This window comes from Trichechus manatus, unplaced genomic scaffold (assembly GCF_000243295.1).
Source record: "Trichechus manatus latirostris isolate Lorelei unplaced genomic scaffold, TriManLat1.0 scaffold00085, whole genome shotgun sequence".
Classification (NCBI taxonomy): Eukaryota; Metazoa; Chordata; class Mammalia; order Sirenia; family Trichechidae; genus Trichechus; species Trichechus manatus.
In genome coordinates, this window is record NW_004444021.1 from 7,958,027 (window position 1) to 7,977,191 (window position 19,165).

The window sequence follows — 19,165 nt, forward strand, 5'->3', positions numbered from 1 at the left end:
ATGGTATATTCAATATTCTTTGCCAACACCATAATTCAAAGGCATCAATTCTTCTTCGGTCTTCCTTATTCATTGTCCAGCTTTCACATGCATGTAAGAGGATTGAAAATATTATGGCTTGGATCAGGCGCACCTTAGTCCTTAAAGTGACATCGTTGCTTTTTAACACTTTAAAGAGGTCTTTTGCAGCAGATTTGCCCCATGCAAAATGTTGTTTGATTTCCTGACTGTTGCTTCCTTGGGCATTGATTGTGGATCCAAGTAAAATGAAATCCTTTACAAATTCAATATTTTCTCCGTTTATCAAGATATCGGTTATTGGTACAGTTGTGAGGATTTTTGTTTTCTTTTATGTTGAGGTGCAATCCATACTGAAGGCCATGGTCTTTGATCTTCATCAGTAAGTGTTTCAAGTCTTTCATCTTTGGCAAGCAAGGTTGTGTCATCTGCTTATCGCAAGTTGTTAATGAGTCTTCCTCCAATCCTGATGCCCTGTTCTTCTTCATATAGTCCAGCTTCTCGGATTATTTTCTCAGCATACAGATTGAATAATAAATCTCTTAGTCTGAAATTAAAAAAATGAAAGTGTCAGATGATCTGGGTTGCAAACACGGATGTTGAGTGCAATGATTCCAGGAGAGGTTTAGGATGGAAATCATGATTACTTCTTTCGAGACATTTTTGAAAAATTTCTGCCATGATTAAGGAGTCCTCTGTCTGGAATATTGATGTAGAGTCATTAGAACTGAGTCATACTGTTGAATGGAAATGGCAGTAGTGATGGATCATTGACCAGAGTTTTTGAGCCCATGGCATGTAAGTGTTGGTGACTTTTGCAGATTATGCTGAGTAAACTGGCCTTTACTAACACTGCATTATATGAGTTCCTAAATCAGGATTCATCCCTGGCCTTCAGACATCAGCTCCAGTCACTGATTTTATAGCAAAACGTTCCCAGATGTGCTGCAGGTAGAGTGGCCAAAAACGATGTGACTAATCCTTTCTGAAGAAACAATATGATTGACATCATTTATGGGCAGATGGCTTATGTGATGTGAACAGCTTGAATTCCCCAAGCAGTTCCTCAACTGTACACCACCTCCAGTTCCAGTTTAAAATACAAGCCAATCTGGGATTTTGTACAGCTAATAGCGCAACTTGATCAGTATGAATAAGAGAGTCACCGAGGTCTCTTAACATCACAACTTCTAGAATTTGCTTTGTGTAATAACCTGGGCTGTGAGGTAGCAGGTAGTCCAAAGTGCCAACACTCAGTGGTTTGCTTTCAGGCTTATATATAAGCATTTAATTAAAAGAACTAAACAAAATTTTCAGCACTGTATGTGTGATAAAACAATTAAAGCTATAGGCTTACTCTTAGAAAAGGTCCCCAAAGAGATATGTGAACAGCACAGAATACAAAGGCAAAGCCCTGTAAGTTATTATTGAGTCTCCTAACTCCCAGTCTAGGAACAACAGCTTATTTTTCAAACGTATATAGTTCAGCTCCATGAATAGCATTGTTCTTGGAAAGTAAGCATTTGATGCCTCTTGGCCATCTGGAATTTTTGTAGCTAAACATAAAAAAAAAAAAAAAACCGAAATCCATTGCGATCGAGTTGATTCTGACTCATAGTGACCGTATAGGACAAAGTAAAACTGCCCCATAGAGTTTCCAAGGAGCACCTGGTGAATTTGAACTGCCAACCTTTTGTTAACAGCCGTAGCTCTTAACCTCTACACCACCAGGGTGGCTATGAGTCAGAATCGACTCGATGGCAATGGGTTTTTCAGCTAAACATAGGTCCACAAAACAAACAAACAGTTATTGTTGTTCATTTTGATGTAATTAAAACTCAGTCTTTAAAGCAATTAAGACTCAGAAGCTAATACCTTTGAAGGTTTTGAAAAGTGTCCTCATGATGGACAATCACATTAGCGGGGAACTTATTTCTAGTAGACTCTAAATTTGCATAGTCTTTTTTGTTTTCTGTTGAAAAAACTATTTGCTATTGTGTCACCACAAGAGGCATAAAGCTCACATCTGAAGTAGGTACATCATGGATGTTGTGCGCCCTCTCCAGAGTGGGAAGAGTGACCACAGCATTGACGTGGAAACTCACAAGGTGATTCTGAAATTTCCTATTCACATTACCTTTTTTTCAGAACATCAGAATAATAGTGGACTACCTAAGCTCTTTTCCATAGTTCATACTCTTGCTCCCATGATGAGAACATCATGATGCATGACGCCTGGAATCCTAAAAAGAAGAGTCCTTGGGACATGTTTAAAAATGTCAGAAAAGAAGAACTTCCAAATAAATTGGTTTTTAACTCAAAATTCCCATCAAGGAATGAGGATGATTTGGATGCCTACAGTAGGGTCACTGCATAATCAGCTATTGATTGTGGGAAAGAAGATGTTTCATAGACATTCCGAAAGCAAGACTAATAAGTTAGCAGCTGATGTGAGCTCTCAGTGTTTGGCTGCTTATGTGCCTTGTACATAATGCATTTGTTTCAGGAAAATTTTGTCTTTCCAGCAGAGCTTAGTACCAGTTCCTTTCGTGAAGCTTGCTATCTTTGTTACCTAGTGCTACCCGAACAGAAATACCACAACTGGGCGGCTTTAAAGAACAGAAATTTATTTTCTCACAGTTCAGAATGCTAAAAGTATGAATTCAGACATAGCTCTAGGGGAAGGTCCCTGCTTGTCTGTTTGAGCTTCTAGTAGCTGCCAGCAATCCCTGGAGTTCCTGGGTTTGTAGATGCATCTGTCTCCATCATCTGTCCTTCTCTTCCCCCTGTATGTGTCTCTGTGTCTATCTGGTCTTTTTATAACTCAGAAGTGATAAGGTTTAAGATCTACCCTATACTGGTATGACCTCATTAACATAACAAAAGAAAACTCCCAATTTCCAACCAGGATCATATTTACAAGCACAGGGGTTAGGATTTCAACACACATTTTGGGGGAACACAATCCTCAATCCATAACACCTACCTTAGTAACACATATCTACCAAGTAGTTTGAGAACTAAGGTTTCATGCAGAAGGCCCTTAATTGTTTTTCCTTAGAACAAAAAGACAATTTTATAGCCTTAAGGGAATTGATTCAATGGGTGCATCCAATTGGTATAATATTGATTTCCTCCCAGTTAAACAGAGATAATTTGGAGAAATTTGTTTTAATGGTATGAAAACCTTGGCTGTAGATTTCTAGAGATCTAAACCAATTCTTTCTTTTTATATGTCACTTCATTTTGACATATGATTAGTGAAGGATCCACATTGCACAGCAAATTGTTTATCAGAGTGTTTCAGAGTAGCTTTACATTGCCTGTTAGTAGCCAGATTTTTGTTTTGCACAGAAATCTATCCTTGTAATAGAAAAAGGGTACATTGTAGAGCAGCAAACTGTCAATTCATTCACCAATTCATTCATTTAACAAACACTATTGGAGCACCTTCTACTCTACTAGGCATTGGGGATACAGAGATTAATGAGACACATTCTCTGCCCTTAAAAGTTTTTGCTCCAGTGGAGGAACTAGTGAATAATTTAGAAATTACCACACGCTTTGATTAGTGTCATGATAGAAATACATAAAGGAGTGAAAAAGGCTCAAAGAATGGACACACAACCCAACCTGAAGTGACAGGCCAGGAAAGTGAATATAGGGGATACAACTGAGCTCATACTTACTTCCTTATTAGTGTTACATTCTCATGTTTCCCTTCACAAGCATGTCCTCCTTTTTCTAGAGTATGTTGTTGTTTTCTCATTAAACACACACACATACACACACAAGGATATGTAACTATCCTTATTTTTTATTTTTCTATTTTGTGTAGGTGTATATGTCTGCTGTTGTTATTTTCGTTAAGTGCTGTCAAGTTGGTCAAACTCATAGCGGCCCTATGTACAACAGAACAAAACACTGCCCAGTCTTGCACCATTCCCACGATCATTGTTGTTTCAGCCCCTCGTTGCAGCCACTGTGTCAATCCATCTTGTTGAGGGTCTTCCTCTTTTTCGCTGACCCGCTCCTTTACCAACCATGATGTCCTTCTCTGGGGACTGGTCCCTCCTGATAACATGTCCAAAGTACGTGAGACAAAGTCTTGCCACCCTCACTTCTAGGGAGCACTCTGGCTGTACTTCTTCTAAGACAAATTTGTTCATTCTTCTGGCAGTCCATGGTATTTTCAATATTCTTCATGCAGAGAATCTTCTCCATACTGCGGTCATTCTGTGCCTACTTCATTCTCTTGTGTAGTCTGCCTTGTTTGTAAATTGATCTAGACCTCCTGGAGAGGTAGACATGAAGCCACAGGATCCTATTAACCAAAAGAAAAAACTTTTTTCTTAAGCAGCTTCTCATTACTTCTACCCCTCTGGGAGAAAAAGTTTCGGCAGTTTAGGATCCTTTCACTGTGGTTCCTCGCTACCAGAAAATAATGCCTCTGGGCATTTTTCAGATCCTTTCATTCTCTGTCTCCCTGAGGGGTTCAGGTCCTGATGACTATGACCTGAAGATGAGAAAACCGCAGCATCAAGACGAGACGGCATCTCCAGTGCTACCCAGAAATTCCATACTCAAGCCAAGCCTGCGCATAGACAGGCCTCTCATTACCAAGCCTGCCACCCACCCACCCACTGCCATCGATTTGATTCCAACTCATAGCGACCCCATAGGGTTTTCAAGGCTGTAAATCTCTATAGAAGCAGACTGCCACGTCTTTCTCCCACAGAGCCACTGGTGGTTTCAACCAACTGACCTTTCAGTTAATAGTCGATAACTTTAACCACTGCGCCACCAGGGCTCCTTAAGCCTGCCACAGTGGTACATACATCTAGTGGAAGACAAGTACCCATTCTTGAAGTAATGACAGTATCAGCTTGGTGTCACTTCCAATTTCAATCAGGCTGAGTAAACAAGCATACTTTTATGTTCAAATAACTCCGTAAAGGCCATTTTGTCCAGTCTCCTGCTCCTGAGAAAAGAAGAGATACACTTTTCTGTCTAGATTTTATCCACCCACTCCAGTTCAACCAAAATCATCCATATCTTAGACTATAAAAAGTCTTCACCAAACACAAGAAAGATTTGGATTCTGAGTTTGTATTATATTGTATATTAAGTGCCACATTTGCCAGCTCTTCCACTTGTGGTTAAGTGAGAGGCATCAGGATTTGAGAAGATATAGAAAACATTTTTTTATAGCTCTGGGCTGCATCAAGGGTTGGTTTTAACAGCAGGCCAGATTGCCAAGAACCTACTGTGTGGCTGTGTATGAACTTGGCTGTTGGTGTCGTTGCCAGATGAAATGATGATTAATCGGGACTCAGATGTCAGTTGTTTTCTGTTGCTTGTGCTCTTTGCTAACAGCTGCCTATTTCAAGCTGTGCTTCCTACATGTCAAATATAAACCTGAAACCACAATTTCCAGAAGGAAAATTTCAAAGTCCTCAGAATTGGAGTTGGAATATTCAGTGTAGTTTCTGATTAAAATACACTTAGTACATTACATAATTTAACAAAAATCAGTATAGAAATAGATGTTTTCAGATATTTGAGGTAGCCAGGAAATTTTTTTTTAATTTTTCATTAGATATACATATAATCTAGTTAGATATTTGTAAATATAGTTATGCAAATACTGTTAATTTGCATAAAATTCTCCTTGAAAAACTGACTTCACTTTTCTATTTTTATTCTGTAATAAAAACAGTGAAATATTGACAAGTAAATTACAAGAAATTTTAAATTTTGAATCAGAATAAGCTTTGAACATATTCAAGTAGGTGGTTCTTTCTTGAAAATGTTCTCAATACATCCTTTTTTTTATTTTTAATCAAAAGTACCATAAGAATAGCATTTGTATGCTTTGATGAAGTCCAAGAAAAGACAAATTTTTTTAAAAGAGAAAAGGAAAATGAAGAATATGTTATCCAAGCTTTTCAGGACTTCAGACAAATGTATGCCTGAAATTTGGGGTGGACCAAATAGAATTTCAGGATTTTTTTGGTTTTGTTTTGTTTTGTTTTGTTTTGTTTACCTAACCTAGATAATAAATGTCTGATTTGAACTGTCCATGTGGCATACAGTTCCCAAATTAAATGCTTTCAGAGACTGCTGAATTTAGCAAAAGAGGGGGAGGTGAGAATCAGACAACACCCAGGCTCTTTCTATACAATTGCAGCCAAATAGCCTGAAAACTGAGTTTGACCAGTTCAGTGTAGCTCATTGTTTCACTGGGCTATACAGGACCCCAGCAACTCACCAGCAAAACAACCTCATTAAGGACACCTGAACAGGATTTGTCCCAGTCCAGGGTCTAGCATAGAGTTTAGAAGGCAGCAAGGGGTAACCTTCTTACTTCTCCACTATGTCCTATTGCAAAACATACACTGCCTGCTGCAACCTGCTCCCAAATATTCAAAATATAGTCCTCAAGGAAGCATCTCAAGACGAAATACCAAGAAACAGGAGTTGGATATAAGGTAGAGTATTATTCATTTTTCGTATCCAGTCATTTGCTTCTGAGTTTCTAAAAAACCTACTTCCTTTTTCTCCCTCCCCCAGGTGGCAAACCTGCTGCGGCTCTTCCAGATCCCTCAGATAAGCTACGCGTCCACCAGCGCCAAACTCAGTGACAAGTCGCGCTACGATTACTTTGCCAGGACAGTGCCGCCTGACTTCTACCAGGCCAAAGCCATGGCCGAGATCCTGCGCTTCTTCAACTGGACCTACGTGTCCACCGTGGCCTCCGAGGGGGACTACGGGGAGACTGGGATCGAGGCCTTCGAGCAGGAAGCCCGCCTGCGCAACATCTGCATCGCCACCGCAGAGAAGGTGGGCCGCTCCAACATCCGCAAATCCTATGACAGCGTGATCCGCGAGCTGCTGCAGAAGCCCAACGCGCGCGTTGTGGTCCTCTTCATGCGCAGCGACGACTCCCGCGAGCTCATCGCTGCCGCCAGCCGTGCCAATACCTCCTTCACCTGGGTGGCCAGCGACGGCTGGGGCGCCCAGGAGAGCATCGTCAAGGGCAGTGAGCATGTGGCCTACGGCGCCATCACCCTGGAGCTGGCCTCGCAGCCGGTCCGCCAGTTTGACCGCTACTTCCAGAGCCTCAACCCCTACAATAACCATCGCAACCCCTGGTTCCGGGACTTCTGGGAGCAGAAGTTCCAGTGCAGCCTCCAGAACAAGCGAAACCACCGGCGCGCCTGTGACAAGCACCTGGTCATCGACAGCAGCAACTATGAGCAAGAATCCAAGATCATGTTTGTGGTGAATGCTGTGTATGCCATGGCCCACGCCCTGCACAAAATGCAACGCACCCTCTGTCCCAATACCACCAAGCTCTGTGATGCTATGAAGATCCTGGACGGGAAGAAGTTGTACAAGGATTATTTGCTGAAAATCAACTTCACAGGTAAGCGAACAGCCTTAATCATCTTCTATGGTGCAAGCAGGTGGAAATATATATACTACTAGCCGCTATTCCAGAATTCTAACCCTAAGTCAGCCTTGAAAATAAGCATAAAAATTACCAGCCTGCATTTTTGCACCAATCTGCATTCATCTCAAAATCACAGATCAGTTCCACTGACATCTCCATATATATAGATATAGATATAACCCATTGTCTAGCGGATTCCAACTCATAGCAACCCCACAGGGTTTCCAAGCCTGTAGATCTTTACCGAAGCAGATTGCCACATCCTTCTCCAGCAGAGCGGCTGATGGATTGAACCACCAACTTTTTGGTTAGATCGCTTTAACCACTGCACCATGAGAGCGCCTGTATATATATTGATATAGAGATAGAGTTGATGATATATATATAAACATAAAAACACATTGCTGTTGAGTCAATTCTGACTCACAGCAACACTACAGGACAGAGTAGAACTGCCCCACAGGGTTTCCAAGGAGCGGCTGGTGGATTTGAACTGCTGACCTTTTGGTTAGCAGTTGTAGCTCTTAACCACTACACCACCAGGGCTGAGATATATATATAGATATACCAAATATATATAATACATATATATCCCCAAATATGTGTGTGTGTGTGTGTGTGTGTGTGTGTGTGTGTATCAATAGGAATCAAATACCTCTGCCCCCAACCCAGAAATTGTTTCTGAGCCATAAAAAAAGGTTCAAACTGTTAAATGGTCCAAGATGCAATGGGATGGCTCTTTGATGTTCTTACTAATTTTTGAGTGAATATCTTGACTGGTATACTCTATGAAAATAAAAGGCTCCCTAGGCTGGGCTGATCATCCCACTGTGGTAGCCTCCAAATGTGGGCCATGCTACATTAGCTCTCTTTCTTATTGTTCACTGCAGGATATGACACGTGCGATATAGGCATTTAATCTTCTTTGGCAGAATTGGTGACTGTCAAAGGAACATGAACTTCCAAGCCTTCCTTGTGGGTGATTTGAGCAAAAGAATCTCATAACTTTCACAGCGGGTGGGAGAAAAAAGGCACTGCTTTCCCTGAGCCTAATTAGGGGTGAAAAGGAAAAAATACCCAGACTGTGGTGATTTCCACACATTTGCATTTATTTCTTCTGCTATACAGAAACACTTCCGTGTGGGTATTAAAAGCTGTGGATTTTTTTCAAATTGTCTTCAGAAATGAGACTGTTTTTCTGTAAGCCTTAGTGTAAGCCACTTGAAGACTGGTGGAACATTCTAATACAGTAAAGAACATGCAAAGGTGTATTCAAATTGGCTTTTGCTACCTCTCAATTATTTCTAACTACCATCTAAGTATTTCAAAATATACTATTGCACTTTAATGCATTACTAACATAGAAAGCCCAAAATCTTGAGGCTTGCAGTATCTACTAAGGTACGCTTGGGATCAGCTCATGAAAGTATTGGTTCTGGGGAGTATAGCTTAATCCCAAATCATACAAGTGTTTAAGTAATATTATTGGTCACAAAAGATCATTGATAATGAAAACATTATAATGATAAAATGCTTTCATTTGCCTAAATTGCTAATAATCCCCCATGCCAGTCGGGCATATTCTAATTTGCACAGTATGTTTCAATTAACTTACCATTCAAGACCTAAAAGTTTGTACGCTCAAGTCATACTATTTGGAGCAGGTAGCACTTCTCACATCTCCTTTATAGGTGGTTATTCAGATGTCAAATGGCCTGCAAAATCACTGGTAGGCCTGAGAGAGGAACCTGTGACCATTGGCTCCTGTTCCAGAATTCTAACCCCTAAGGCAGCCTTAAAAATAAGCACAAATATTATCAGCTTGCATTTGTGTGCATCTTTTTTTCTTCATTCTCCTCAGAGGGTGTGAAAAGTAGTGGAAAACTATTATATCAGTATTGCCTCCTATTCATGTGATGGATACCACCTCTTACTATTGGAATGACTACCGAAAGTGGTAAAGATTAAAAATTTGGGGGCCCTTTATTCCCACAGGTGCATTCCATATAGAAATTACAAAAAAAAAGGAAAAATCAATCAACATTCATCTCAAAATCCCAGATCTGTTCCCACTGACATCTCCAGAAAATAAGAATGGACGCCAGAGTCAATTAAAAAAAAAGAATGCTTGAAGTATTTCTGAGTCCTGTTGAATAACTTTAAAAATAAATGAATGATTAAGTATCCATAAACAGCATCTACTATGCACTTAATTCTTAAAGATGAGTAAGATACATCAACATGCCCCCCCCACTTCAGACTACCCTCGACTAATCATATATCTTTATTCACAACATCTATTAATTAACTTTGTTATTTTCTAGTTCGTTCCTTACTCCTTGACATACAAATATACAAATATATCCACACATGAGCAGCTAAAATAAAGAAAACTACCGGATTTCAGAGAGCTTTTGCGAAGTGTTTTATGTAACAAAACATTTTCTTTTAGTCCACTGACTCTTGGGTCTTAAATGGCAAAGAAAAGTGAAGAAATAAGGCCATGATTGTATATATAAAACAAAAGTATTTTCTTTTTGTCTGTCTTGTTCAATCATGGACTTCAATTGTACAATTTGGTTTGACTGTGCAGATCTAACCACAAAGTACCATTTTAGCCTTCTCAATTTGTCAGACATTACCAGCCGGAGGGTGAAAAACAGATTTAAACTACAAAAAATAGAGGGAATTTAGCTCAGCTACGGTGTAAACATTTCTTAGCAGTGAGGATTGGACAAGAAAATACATTACTATGAGAGGATATCAAGATGCTAATTTAGGTAAATATGTACATTAAAAAAATTATTGGAGGAATTGATTATGAGAATCTAGCACTCTTCAGGGAGAAAAATATAAACAAACAAATGGAATAGAATGCAAATTTGAATTTACAGTAACCTAATATATTTATCTTTGAAATAGGTAACAGATTATAAGCCGGTATGCCATTTTACTGCCTTAAGATACTGTAAAATCTTTTTTCCCCCTAGTTAGCTATTGAACAGATTTGTTTTCATTTTTTTCTGAAATAGTATCTGTTTTTCTTTTTTTTTTTTTTATTGAAATAGTATCTGTTTTTCTAACTTGAATATTGAGGCAATGGACTAGGCAAAATAATAAACACTTAGCTGACACTGAATCAATCTTTGCTCAATGGGATTGGAGAAAGTCCTCTTCCAGCCATCTGCTTGTACTTAACGAATTTACTCAAAGATTATTCTGACAAGAGATAGCTGTAGCTGATTCTCTAAAAGCCCTAATCCTTAAAGGATGAAGGAGCTAGACCTCCTGAGAATTTTAACCACATAGATTAAAATACTTCCTGGCTCCCTAGTGCATTCCTATTACCTAGCTCCAGCATTGGCCAAAGCGGATCTTGCTTAAATTTAATCCAGTTTTATTATTTCTTTGGCAAAACAGACTTTGCAGAACTACCCGTTGTTAAAGATTCTTCTAAATAGTGAGATTTCCTGGCGTAGAAACTGACCACTGCCTATGTCTCTAGATTCATCTCTTGCCATACACCTGCATTCACCCTTCTGTCCATTCAGACTGCTTGCAGTTCCCCCAAAACACATCGCATCTTTAATTTTGCCTCTGTGCCCTCAGCACACACTACGTCCTCCACCTAGAACACTCTCACCCACCTTTATCTGCCCGTCTGGTACTTTCACTTATTCTTGTGCCCCTTGAAGACTCAACTTAAATGATACCTGCTTTAGGAAGCATTCCTTCAGTTTCCCAAACTGAGGTAAGTGCCTCTCCTCGTTTTTCCAGACCATACTGGCATTTTCCTCTCCCTCACACCTTATATCCAATCCGCCAAAAAATCTTGTTGCCTCTACCTTCAAAATAGATCCAGAATCTGACCACTTCTCACCATCTCTACTGCTACTGCCCTAGCCCAAGCCACCAACACCTTTAGCCTACATTTCTGTAATAGCCTCCTAACCTGTTTACTCTCGCCCACCTCCAACCCAGCCCCATAATCTATTCACTACACAACAGCCAGGATGCCCTTTTGAAGCATAAGTCAGAGCAAGTCATTCATCGGCTCAAAACCCCCTAGCGAGTTCCCCCATTTCACTCACAGTAAAAGTCAAACTACAACGTCCCACAAGGCCCTACCTGATTTGCCCATTCCCCGTCCTCCTGTCACCTTGGCTTCCAAACAGGGCTTTTGTCACTACCAGTTCTCTCTGCCTGTAATACTCTTTCCACAGATATCCTCATGGCTAATTCACTTATTTCCAAAAGGTTGGCAGTTCAAACCCACCAGTTGTTGCACGGGAGAAAGATATGGCAGTCTGCTTCTGTAAAGATTTACAGCCTTGGAAACCCTATGGGGCAGTTCTTCTCTGTCCTATAGGGTTGCTATGAGTCAGAATTGACTTAAGGGCAACGGGTTTGGTTTTTTGGTTTTTTCTATCATGCCACATTATTTCTTTTATGTTTAATATGTTATTATTTTTATGTTTATTCTTTATTGTTCGAGCCTCACACTAGAATATAAGCTCTATGAAAGCAGAAATCATTACTGGTTTTGTTCACTGATGTATCCCAAGCAAACAAGCATAATAGGGGCCCAGTTAATGTTTGCTGAATTATGAGTAGCACTTAATACCCAAACTCATGTTTTCTTCTCTATCTCCATTACTAGATTCTGAGCTCTATGAAGGCAGAGAACATATGTGTTTCATCTCTGATTCCAAATACTCAACACAGTTTCTGGCACAGAGGAGGCATTATATAAATGCTTATTGAAGAAATAAATGCTTATTACAATCAATAGATTTGTAATATGATTCTTTTGTGAAAATTTAATGTATATGTTTTGTTCATTAACAAATTAATTGCAAGAAAAAAAAGTACATGACTTCTAAAACAGCTTGCTTTTACCAAAGGACTCTCCTTTAGGTATGTTCTATCATCTCATTTGAGATAAATTTAAAACTAGGTATCATTAGAGCTAAAAGATCCATCACTGTTTTACAGATGACTTGATTAAGGCCCCACAACTGTAAGTGATTTGCCCAAGGTCATTGATTTGGTTAGTGGCTGTGGCCAGGACTAAAATCCATGTCACCTGATCCAATGCTGCTTTTGTAAGTATGCAAGGACTCCAGGAAATTGAGCTCATTGGTTCCAAATACCTAGCACAGCTGTGCACATACTACGAATTGTCGCAACATTTATTAAAGGAATGAAAGAAACAATCAATCAATGAGTTTAAAATTGTTTCTTTCTGTGCTCCTTTTTATGATCTCCTTAGTGCTCCTGGCCACCTTCTCAATTATTTGGAGCTAAGGTGGCTCATCAAACACCAAACTTTGGAAACTGAGCCTTAGATTCCAAACCTTAGAACTTGTTTTTAAGTCTCAAAGCATTTTTTTAAATCATTCAGTAAAAATGTTCCATGTGAGTCTCGTCATCCAGAATTCTAAAGTAAATATTTAAATGAGAATGTTTAGTACCATGTGACTTTTCAAAATTAATTTGAATAAAATTCCATCTCATCATTGAATAAGAAAAGCTTAAACTACCCAAAACAGCTAGAACAGGGGAAATAAAGAAGGCTAATAAACATTTTAAGGAGCCCTGGTGGTGCAGTGGTTAATTTTTGGCTGCTAACCAAAAATTCCAAAGGAGAAAGATGCGGCAGTCTGCTTCCATAAGATTGTTGTTGTTGCATGCTGTTGAGTTGATTCCAACTCATAGAGACCCTATAGGACAGAGTAGAACTGTCCCATAGGGTTTCCAAGGAGCGGCTGGTAGATTGAACTGCTGACCTTTTGGTTAGCAGCCTGAGCTCTTAAACACTTCACCACCAGGGCTCCCCCATAAACATTACAGTCTTGAAAACCCTATGGGGCAGTTCTACTCTGTCCAGTAGGGTCACTATGAGTCAGAAGTGACTTGATGACAATAGGTATTAAACATTTAACAAAATGCAGTATCATTGTGTGTGTTCACAGTATAGAACAGTCTCTTTTACCATTTATTCTGATACTCATTCCAGAAAGTAGGTTAGAATAAAGTCATGGAGTTACAAAAGGCTTTCCTCAAAGATGAGCTTGTCCCTATTCCTCACTTGACAGAAGCGGAAATTCAGGATGTCAGCATTATTATCTTCACTTACTGAAGCACACAAAAGTGAACTCAACTGTCAAAATGACTTGGTAACCAGAGTACACTCAATTCAGAAGAAAAAAGGAAAAGTTCCCACATACTGACCATACTACCAGAGGTGCTCCAAGATGCACCCTGTGTTGAATAGACTTTATCTCAGGAATAACATCCATAACAGTCCTCTGTGTGAGTCACAGGAGTGAATTAGAATGGATGAGGATGGAGAAATTGAGAACTTGACACAACGGGAAATTTAGCCAAGACCACATAATATATAGGTGACAGAGCAAACCATCAAGGTTTTAATCTAATTATTCATTCCATAGATATGTTTAGACTTTATACTAGACTCTGGGGGACCCAAGAGTAAACAAGACGGATGTAGTCACTGCTTTATGGAGCTTACGCAAGCATGTAGTCACCAAAACAACCCCAAAATACGGAAGCAGAATTATTATTGCCCTAGGTTTTTTGTTCCATTTTGTTTTTAGTTTTGTTTTGTTTTGGATTGGAAAAGCTGTTATGTATTTTATGCCTAGAAGAGATCTAAACTCACTAAACAAATCCTACTTCCAAGTCTTGACTCACAAGCAAAGAGGACGACTCCCTGTTACTGCTGGCCCGGTAGTCATAAAAGGGATGGATAGGACACTCAGCTATGATTGTTCAGTCGGTCAGTTGGTTGGTTTTGTTTTGTTTCCTTTTGTTTTATCTCTTTTGCCCGCTCATCCCTGGGTAACAGAAAAGAGACAGACTACTGAGATCAGAGACCTGGAGCCTGGTGGGGATTGTCCAAACTTGTTCTTATGTTTACAATTCTCCACACCTGGAAGAAGAGCAGAGACAGAAAATGGGTAGTCCAGCCTTGCTGCCCTACTCACCTCTGCATTTGACTCATCTAACAGGGACAAGGATCACTCCTGGTTGGGACTATAATCACAGAGCACAGGCCAGGAAGGGCATATTTTCTGGGACACTGCACTCCAAAGAATACATTTTAGCTGGCCCCAACCCAGCAAGGCTCTCCTCTTGAAAAGTACACGGCCATCCAAGGTACAGCAAGGACGCCAAAATGGTAATAGCCACATCTTTCGATGAATGGGCTTTGAAGTCCCTGAAAGAGCAAACTGCTCTTGACCTTGCTTCCTCCCTTGGAACATTTGTAGTTCCCGCAAAGCACAGAAACTTGTTCCAGCTCTGCTGATCAAAAGCATTTCCATAATGTAAAGAAAAATATCCTGTACTTCTTTCTTCCCCTTTCTCTCTGGTCATTTTCCTGAGGCCACGAGGATAAGATTTAAACCCCTAAAGGGTACCACAAATGTGGTTATTTATTTGTTTATGCACCGTGCATCTGTGCTTTGGTGTCTTAGAAGCTTGAGAAATGATTCCCATTTTAAGGTCACACAGTGGAAAACAGCAACCTTTGGGAAACCTAATTTTCCACTTTAGCCTGTGCTTCTGCCACTGTTGCTGCTTGTTATTATCGTTACTACTATCATTATAGTTATAATAATTATTATTACTATTGTTATTATTTCTTAATTTTTAATTTATCTTGTTTCATTTGAAGAGCTATCCTGTCAGAAAAAGGTAATCATTCCTAATAAAGAATGAAAGAAATGGATTCTCAGACCTTGCTAATCTGAAAAAGTACAATAATTATACTATTTCTTCTATGTTACTAGACTTGTTGGACACTGGTGTATTTACAGGAACTTCCCTTGCAAAAGTGTCTGGAGATTGAAGAAAAGTATTTTTGAACATATTTCTGAAATATAGCTAATATGCTGTTTAAAAATAAGCTTAGCTTACGTTCTTGACTTTTGGGTCACCACAACAACCTAGTTTTCTAACAATTTCTAACCCTGGACACATTGTCACAGTTGAATTGAAAACATGTGTTTTCCCACTTTCATATACCTTTGTGCTATTACTCATCCTCAACAGGACACTGAAAAACCAACATAGAGAAAGGAATTATTTTCAGTGCGTTCCGAAAGAATTTCCTGACCAGGAGGGTAATCATATACTACAATGAGGGGATTTTCTCTAAAGAGCTTTAAGAGCTTAGGTTGTCATCTAATGGAGCAGGAGAGTACGGCCAATCCTTCTCAAAGGTGAGGTTCATAAGCCTATACGACTGCTCACCATGCTCATCTCCCTCTTACTGTAAACATTTACAAGTGGTGAAGTGGTTAAGAGATATGGCTGCTAACCAAAAGGTCAGCAGTTCGAATCCACCAGCCACTCCTTGGAAATCCTTGGGGCAGTTCTACTCTGTCTCATAGGGTTGCTATGAGTTAGAATCGACTCGATGGCAACAGTTCTTTGTTTGTTTCTTTGTTTGTTTTTTTGGTACAGTACTCTTTGGGCAGTATATGCAACAATAGCAGGAAAGATTACTTAGTCATCCTTCACATCAAACCCTGGGGCAATGTAAGCACACCATGTGTGTCTAGTTCATTCCAAAAGTATGATAGTCAAAAGAATTCATTCCACCAAGTTAAATTACAAGGAGCTCTTTGATGCAATGGTTAAGCGCTCAGCTGCTAACTGAAAAGTTGGCAATTCGAACCCACCAGTGTCTCCATGGGAAAAAGATGTGGCAATTTGTTTTTGTAAAGATTACAGCCAAGAAAACCCTATGGGCATTTCTACTCTGTCACATGGGGTCACCACGAATTGAAATCAACTTGACGGCACCTAACAAGTTAAATTTCAGTTTGTCCAAGTGCCAGTGTCCCAGAAGCTACAGTACTAATTGAGTAACAGTTCAAAATATTCAAAGATTTAATCCCATCAAAAAACTATAAACAATTTTACTACAGAAAGTTGACCATATAATAAATATTCAAAATAACATCTTAACTACAAAATTATGTCTATATGCACATTAAACTGCTGAACCAAGTATGATTAAATGTTCGAAGACTGATCATTAATATTAACCTGTTACTTGTCCATTGATTCATTCATCCCTCTCAGATAAGCAGTAAATTTACAAAAGTTTTAATAATATAGTAGAATATCTCAGAATTAAGGCAAGTCAATGTATTACTTTAATTAGTCAACCCATTAGGAGTTATTCCAATTATTCTGTGTTAGCTGTAGAATGAATTCATCACATAGCACACAAGCATAAGAGATTAGCTTCAGAGCCATTGGCCTAGGTTATTTAGATCCCTTTTGAGATAAAATTGCACATTTCCTCTCTGTAACAAACCAGTTGGCTAGCTACAGATCTCATGTTTTACCATAACAAGCATCTTACATAATTTGTTCTTCATGATAAAGCAAAGAAGGAACTGTGAATTGATTGTTACAAACATAGTGCTGCTAGAGAAAAATTTAAAAAATAACATGGAGGGGATTTGGGGACAATGTGCATAGTGAAGACGACATACCGTGTTGTATTTATGAAGCTTCTCGGAGAATCTTTGTTACTCAGTGTGATTCAGTGCCAGGTACTACAAAACATGCAAAAATATGATTAAAAAAACAAATTCTACCCTAGAGTAGCTTAGCAGCTAGTCAGGGCAATAAGATAATTATAACTACACTATACAACAGTTTACCCTTGGTATACTAAAAGAAGTACAAGTAGCATAGCATGTAGGTACAAAGAAGATATCGCTAGCTTGCTACCTATTTGATGATAGCCATTTTATATATTTTACCCTTTAATTCTCACAAAAATTGTCAGGTAAATAGCTCTTATTGCTCCCTATTTTATAGATTTAAATGAGGCTCAAGGAGTTAAATGACATTCTCAAAGTTGCAAAACTATTAAGTGGCCTCCAAAGCCAACTCAAGTCTATCAGTTTCTTAATCACACATTACTTTCCACAACTGCTACCTAAAGAGAAAAAAATGAGTTTATACCCAGAAAAAGGGAACAGTACCACTGCCACTTGAGTTAGCTCACAATGTGAGGTTACAGTCATCATAAATGATTGCCCCAAAATGTTCATTATCCAAAAAGGTATTTGTTAACTCTTTCGTTAATTGCTGTAATGGTGTCTTCAATAAGGAATGACTCATTTCAAAGGCCTCCAATTACATACTTCACCCCTTCCTCTGAGAGCATCAGATTGCACTAGATCAGTATTTGGACCTTTTGGTTAGCAGCTGTAGCTCTTGACCACTACGCCACCAGGGTTTCCAAACTGATAAAGAAAGGGAAAAAAATTAAGTCTGAAACTTTCAGAATTTCCATACAAGGTATTAACAGTTCTGTGGATGTGTTTGGTGTGTTTGAAAATTTTTTCCTGTTGTGTTCATGTTGTTAGGTGGTCATAGTAGTTGTTTGTTTTATGGTAAACATCACAAATCCAGTTTTATTCCTCAAAAAAATTAAAAATGCCATTGATACTTTCACAAATTGGAACTTCATTTTCTATCGCAAAGTTTTGTTTATAGGCTATTAAGTCACCAGTAATCACATAGTTGCACTACATCAACTTCTTAGGACACTTAAAAAAAAACAAAGGCATCTTCCCTGCCCCTAAATTGTTTATAGTCCAATAAAACTTTAAATCCTGATTATCTCAATTTTAATAAAAGTTGAAAACAAGGAGAATTTATCATTCCCCAGATGTCAAAAAGCAAGCCTTTGAATAACGCAGATATTTATATCCTCTTCATTTTTATTCATTAAGAACCCTGTGTCATCTTGGCAATATTTTAAACAGCTAAAATATAAATAAAAGATTTTTTTAAAGGAAACAAGAATGCTGGCTTCCAGAGATGGATTTCTTCACTGCTTTTGTCTACCAAAATTCTTCCCAAGAACTTATCCTATAGATAATCCCTTCTCAGTTTAATTCCTTCCTTTTCAGTAGGAAAATTTATCAAGTTCCTTTTCTGCTTTTTGCCTGGAAAGACAAGACTTTTCTGCTGCTGAATTAATCCAGTGGCTAAATATTGTGGAAAAGGAAAAGCAAAACATTATCTGTCTTATTTTTCATGAGAACATTATATCATAATTTGAGTATTTAAAATATTGTAGTGATATTTAGGATTCTGAAACACTTTTGGAAGTAAAATAAGATCAAACAACTTAACAACAGAACTGAGAAAAGAAGAGATTTATATCCCAGCCTTCCACTTCTTGTTGCTGGCATTGTACAGTTTAAATTTAGTCTTTCGAGCTACTAGACCAGGAATTGAATTAATGAATATGATTCCCTAAATGTGCAGGCTCATCCCTTTTCACCATATCTCAAGCCACAGCATGGCAAGTTTATTTTCTTTTCCCTTATATTAGATGACCCATCAGAAAAGAAGCTAAAATGATGACATTGCCAAAAATTCAGAACCCTAAAATCCTAGTAATCATTGTGATTATCTTTAAATCACTTTCAAACACACTGTCAGTTTATCCTTAGCACAAATCTGTGAACTAGGGTGGGTAGATGCTATTATCTACCATCTTATGGATGAAAAAGTGGAGGATGAGAGGTGAAGTCATTCGTCCAATGTCACAGAGAAAGAATCCATCCTGGATTAGAATTCAGATCCTTTGATCATTATCCAGTGATTGTGTCCCCTTAAAGGTAA

General features: G+C 38.8%; 1 protein-coding gene across 2 annotated transcripts in view; it reads left to right on the plus strand.

The window, feature by feature from the left end:
* GRM3 (glutamate metabotropic receptor 3) overlaps nt 1–19,165 on the plus strand; it is a 249,807-nt gene that overhangs the window by 183,731 nt on the left and 46,911 nt on the right. For both annotated transcript variants that reach the window (XM_004381478.1, XM_004381479.2), the window contains one exon: nt 6,592–7,447. In XM_004381478.1, coding sequence (XP_004381535.1) covers nt 6,592–7,447 — 856 coding nt within the window. The remainder of the gene's footprint in view (nt 1–6,591; nt 7,448–19,165) is intronic.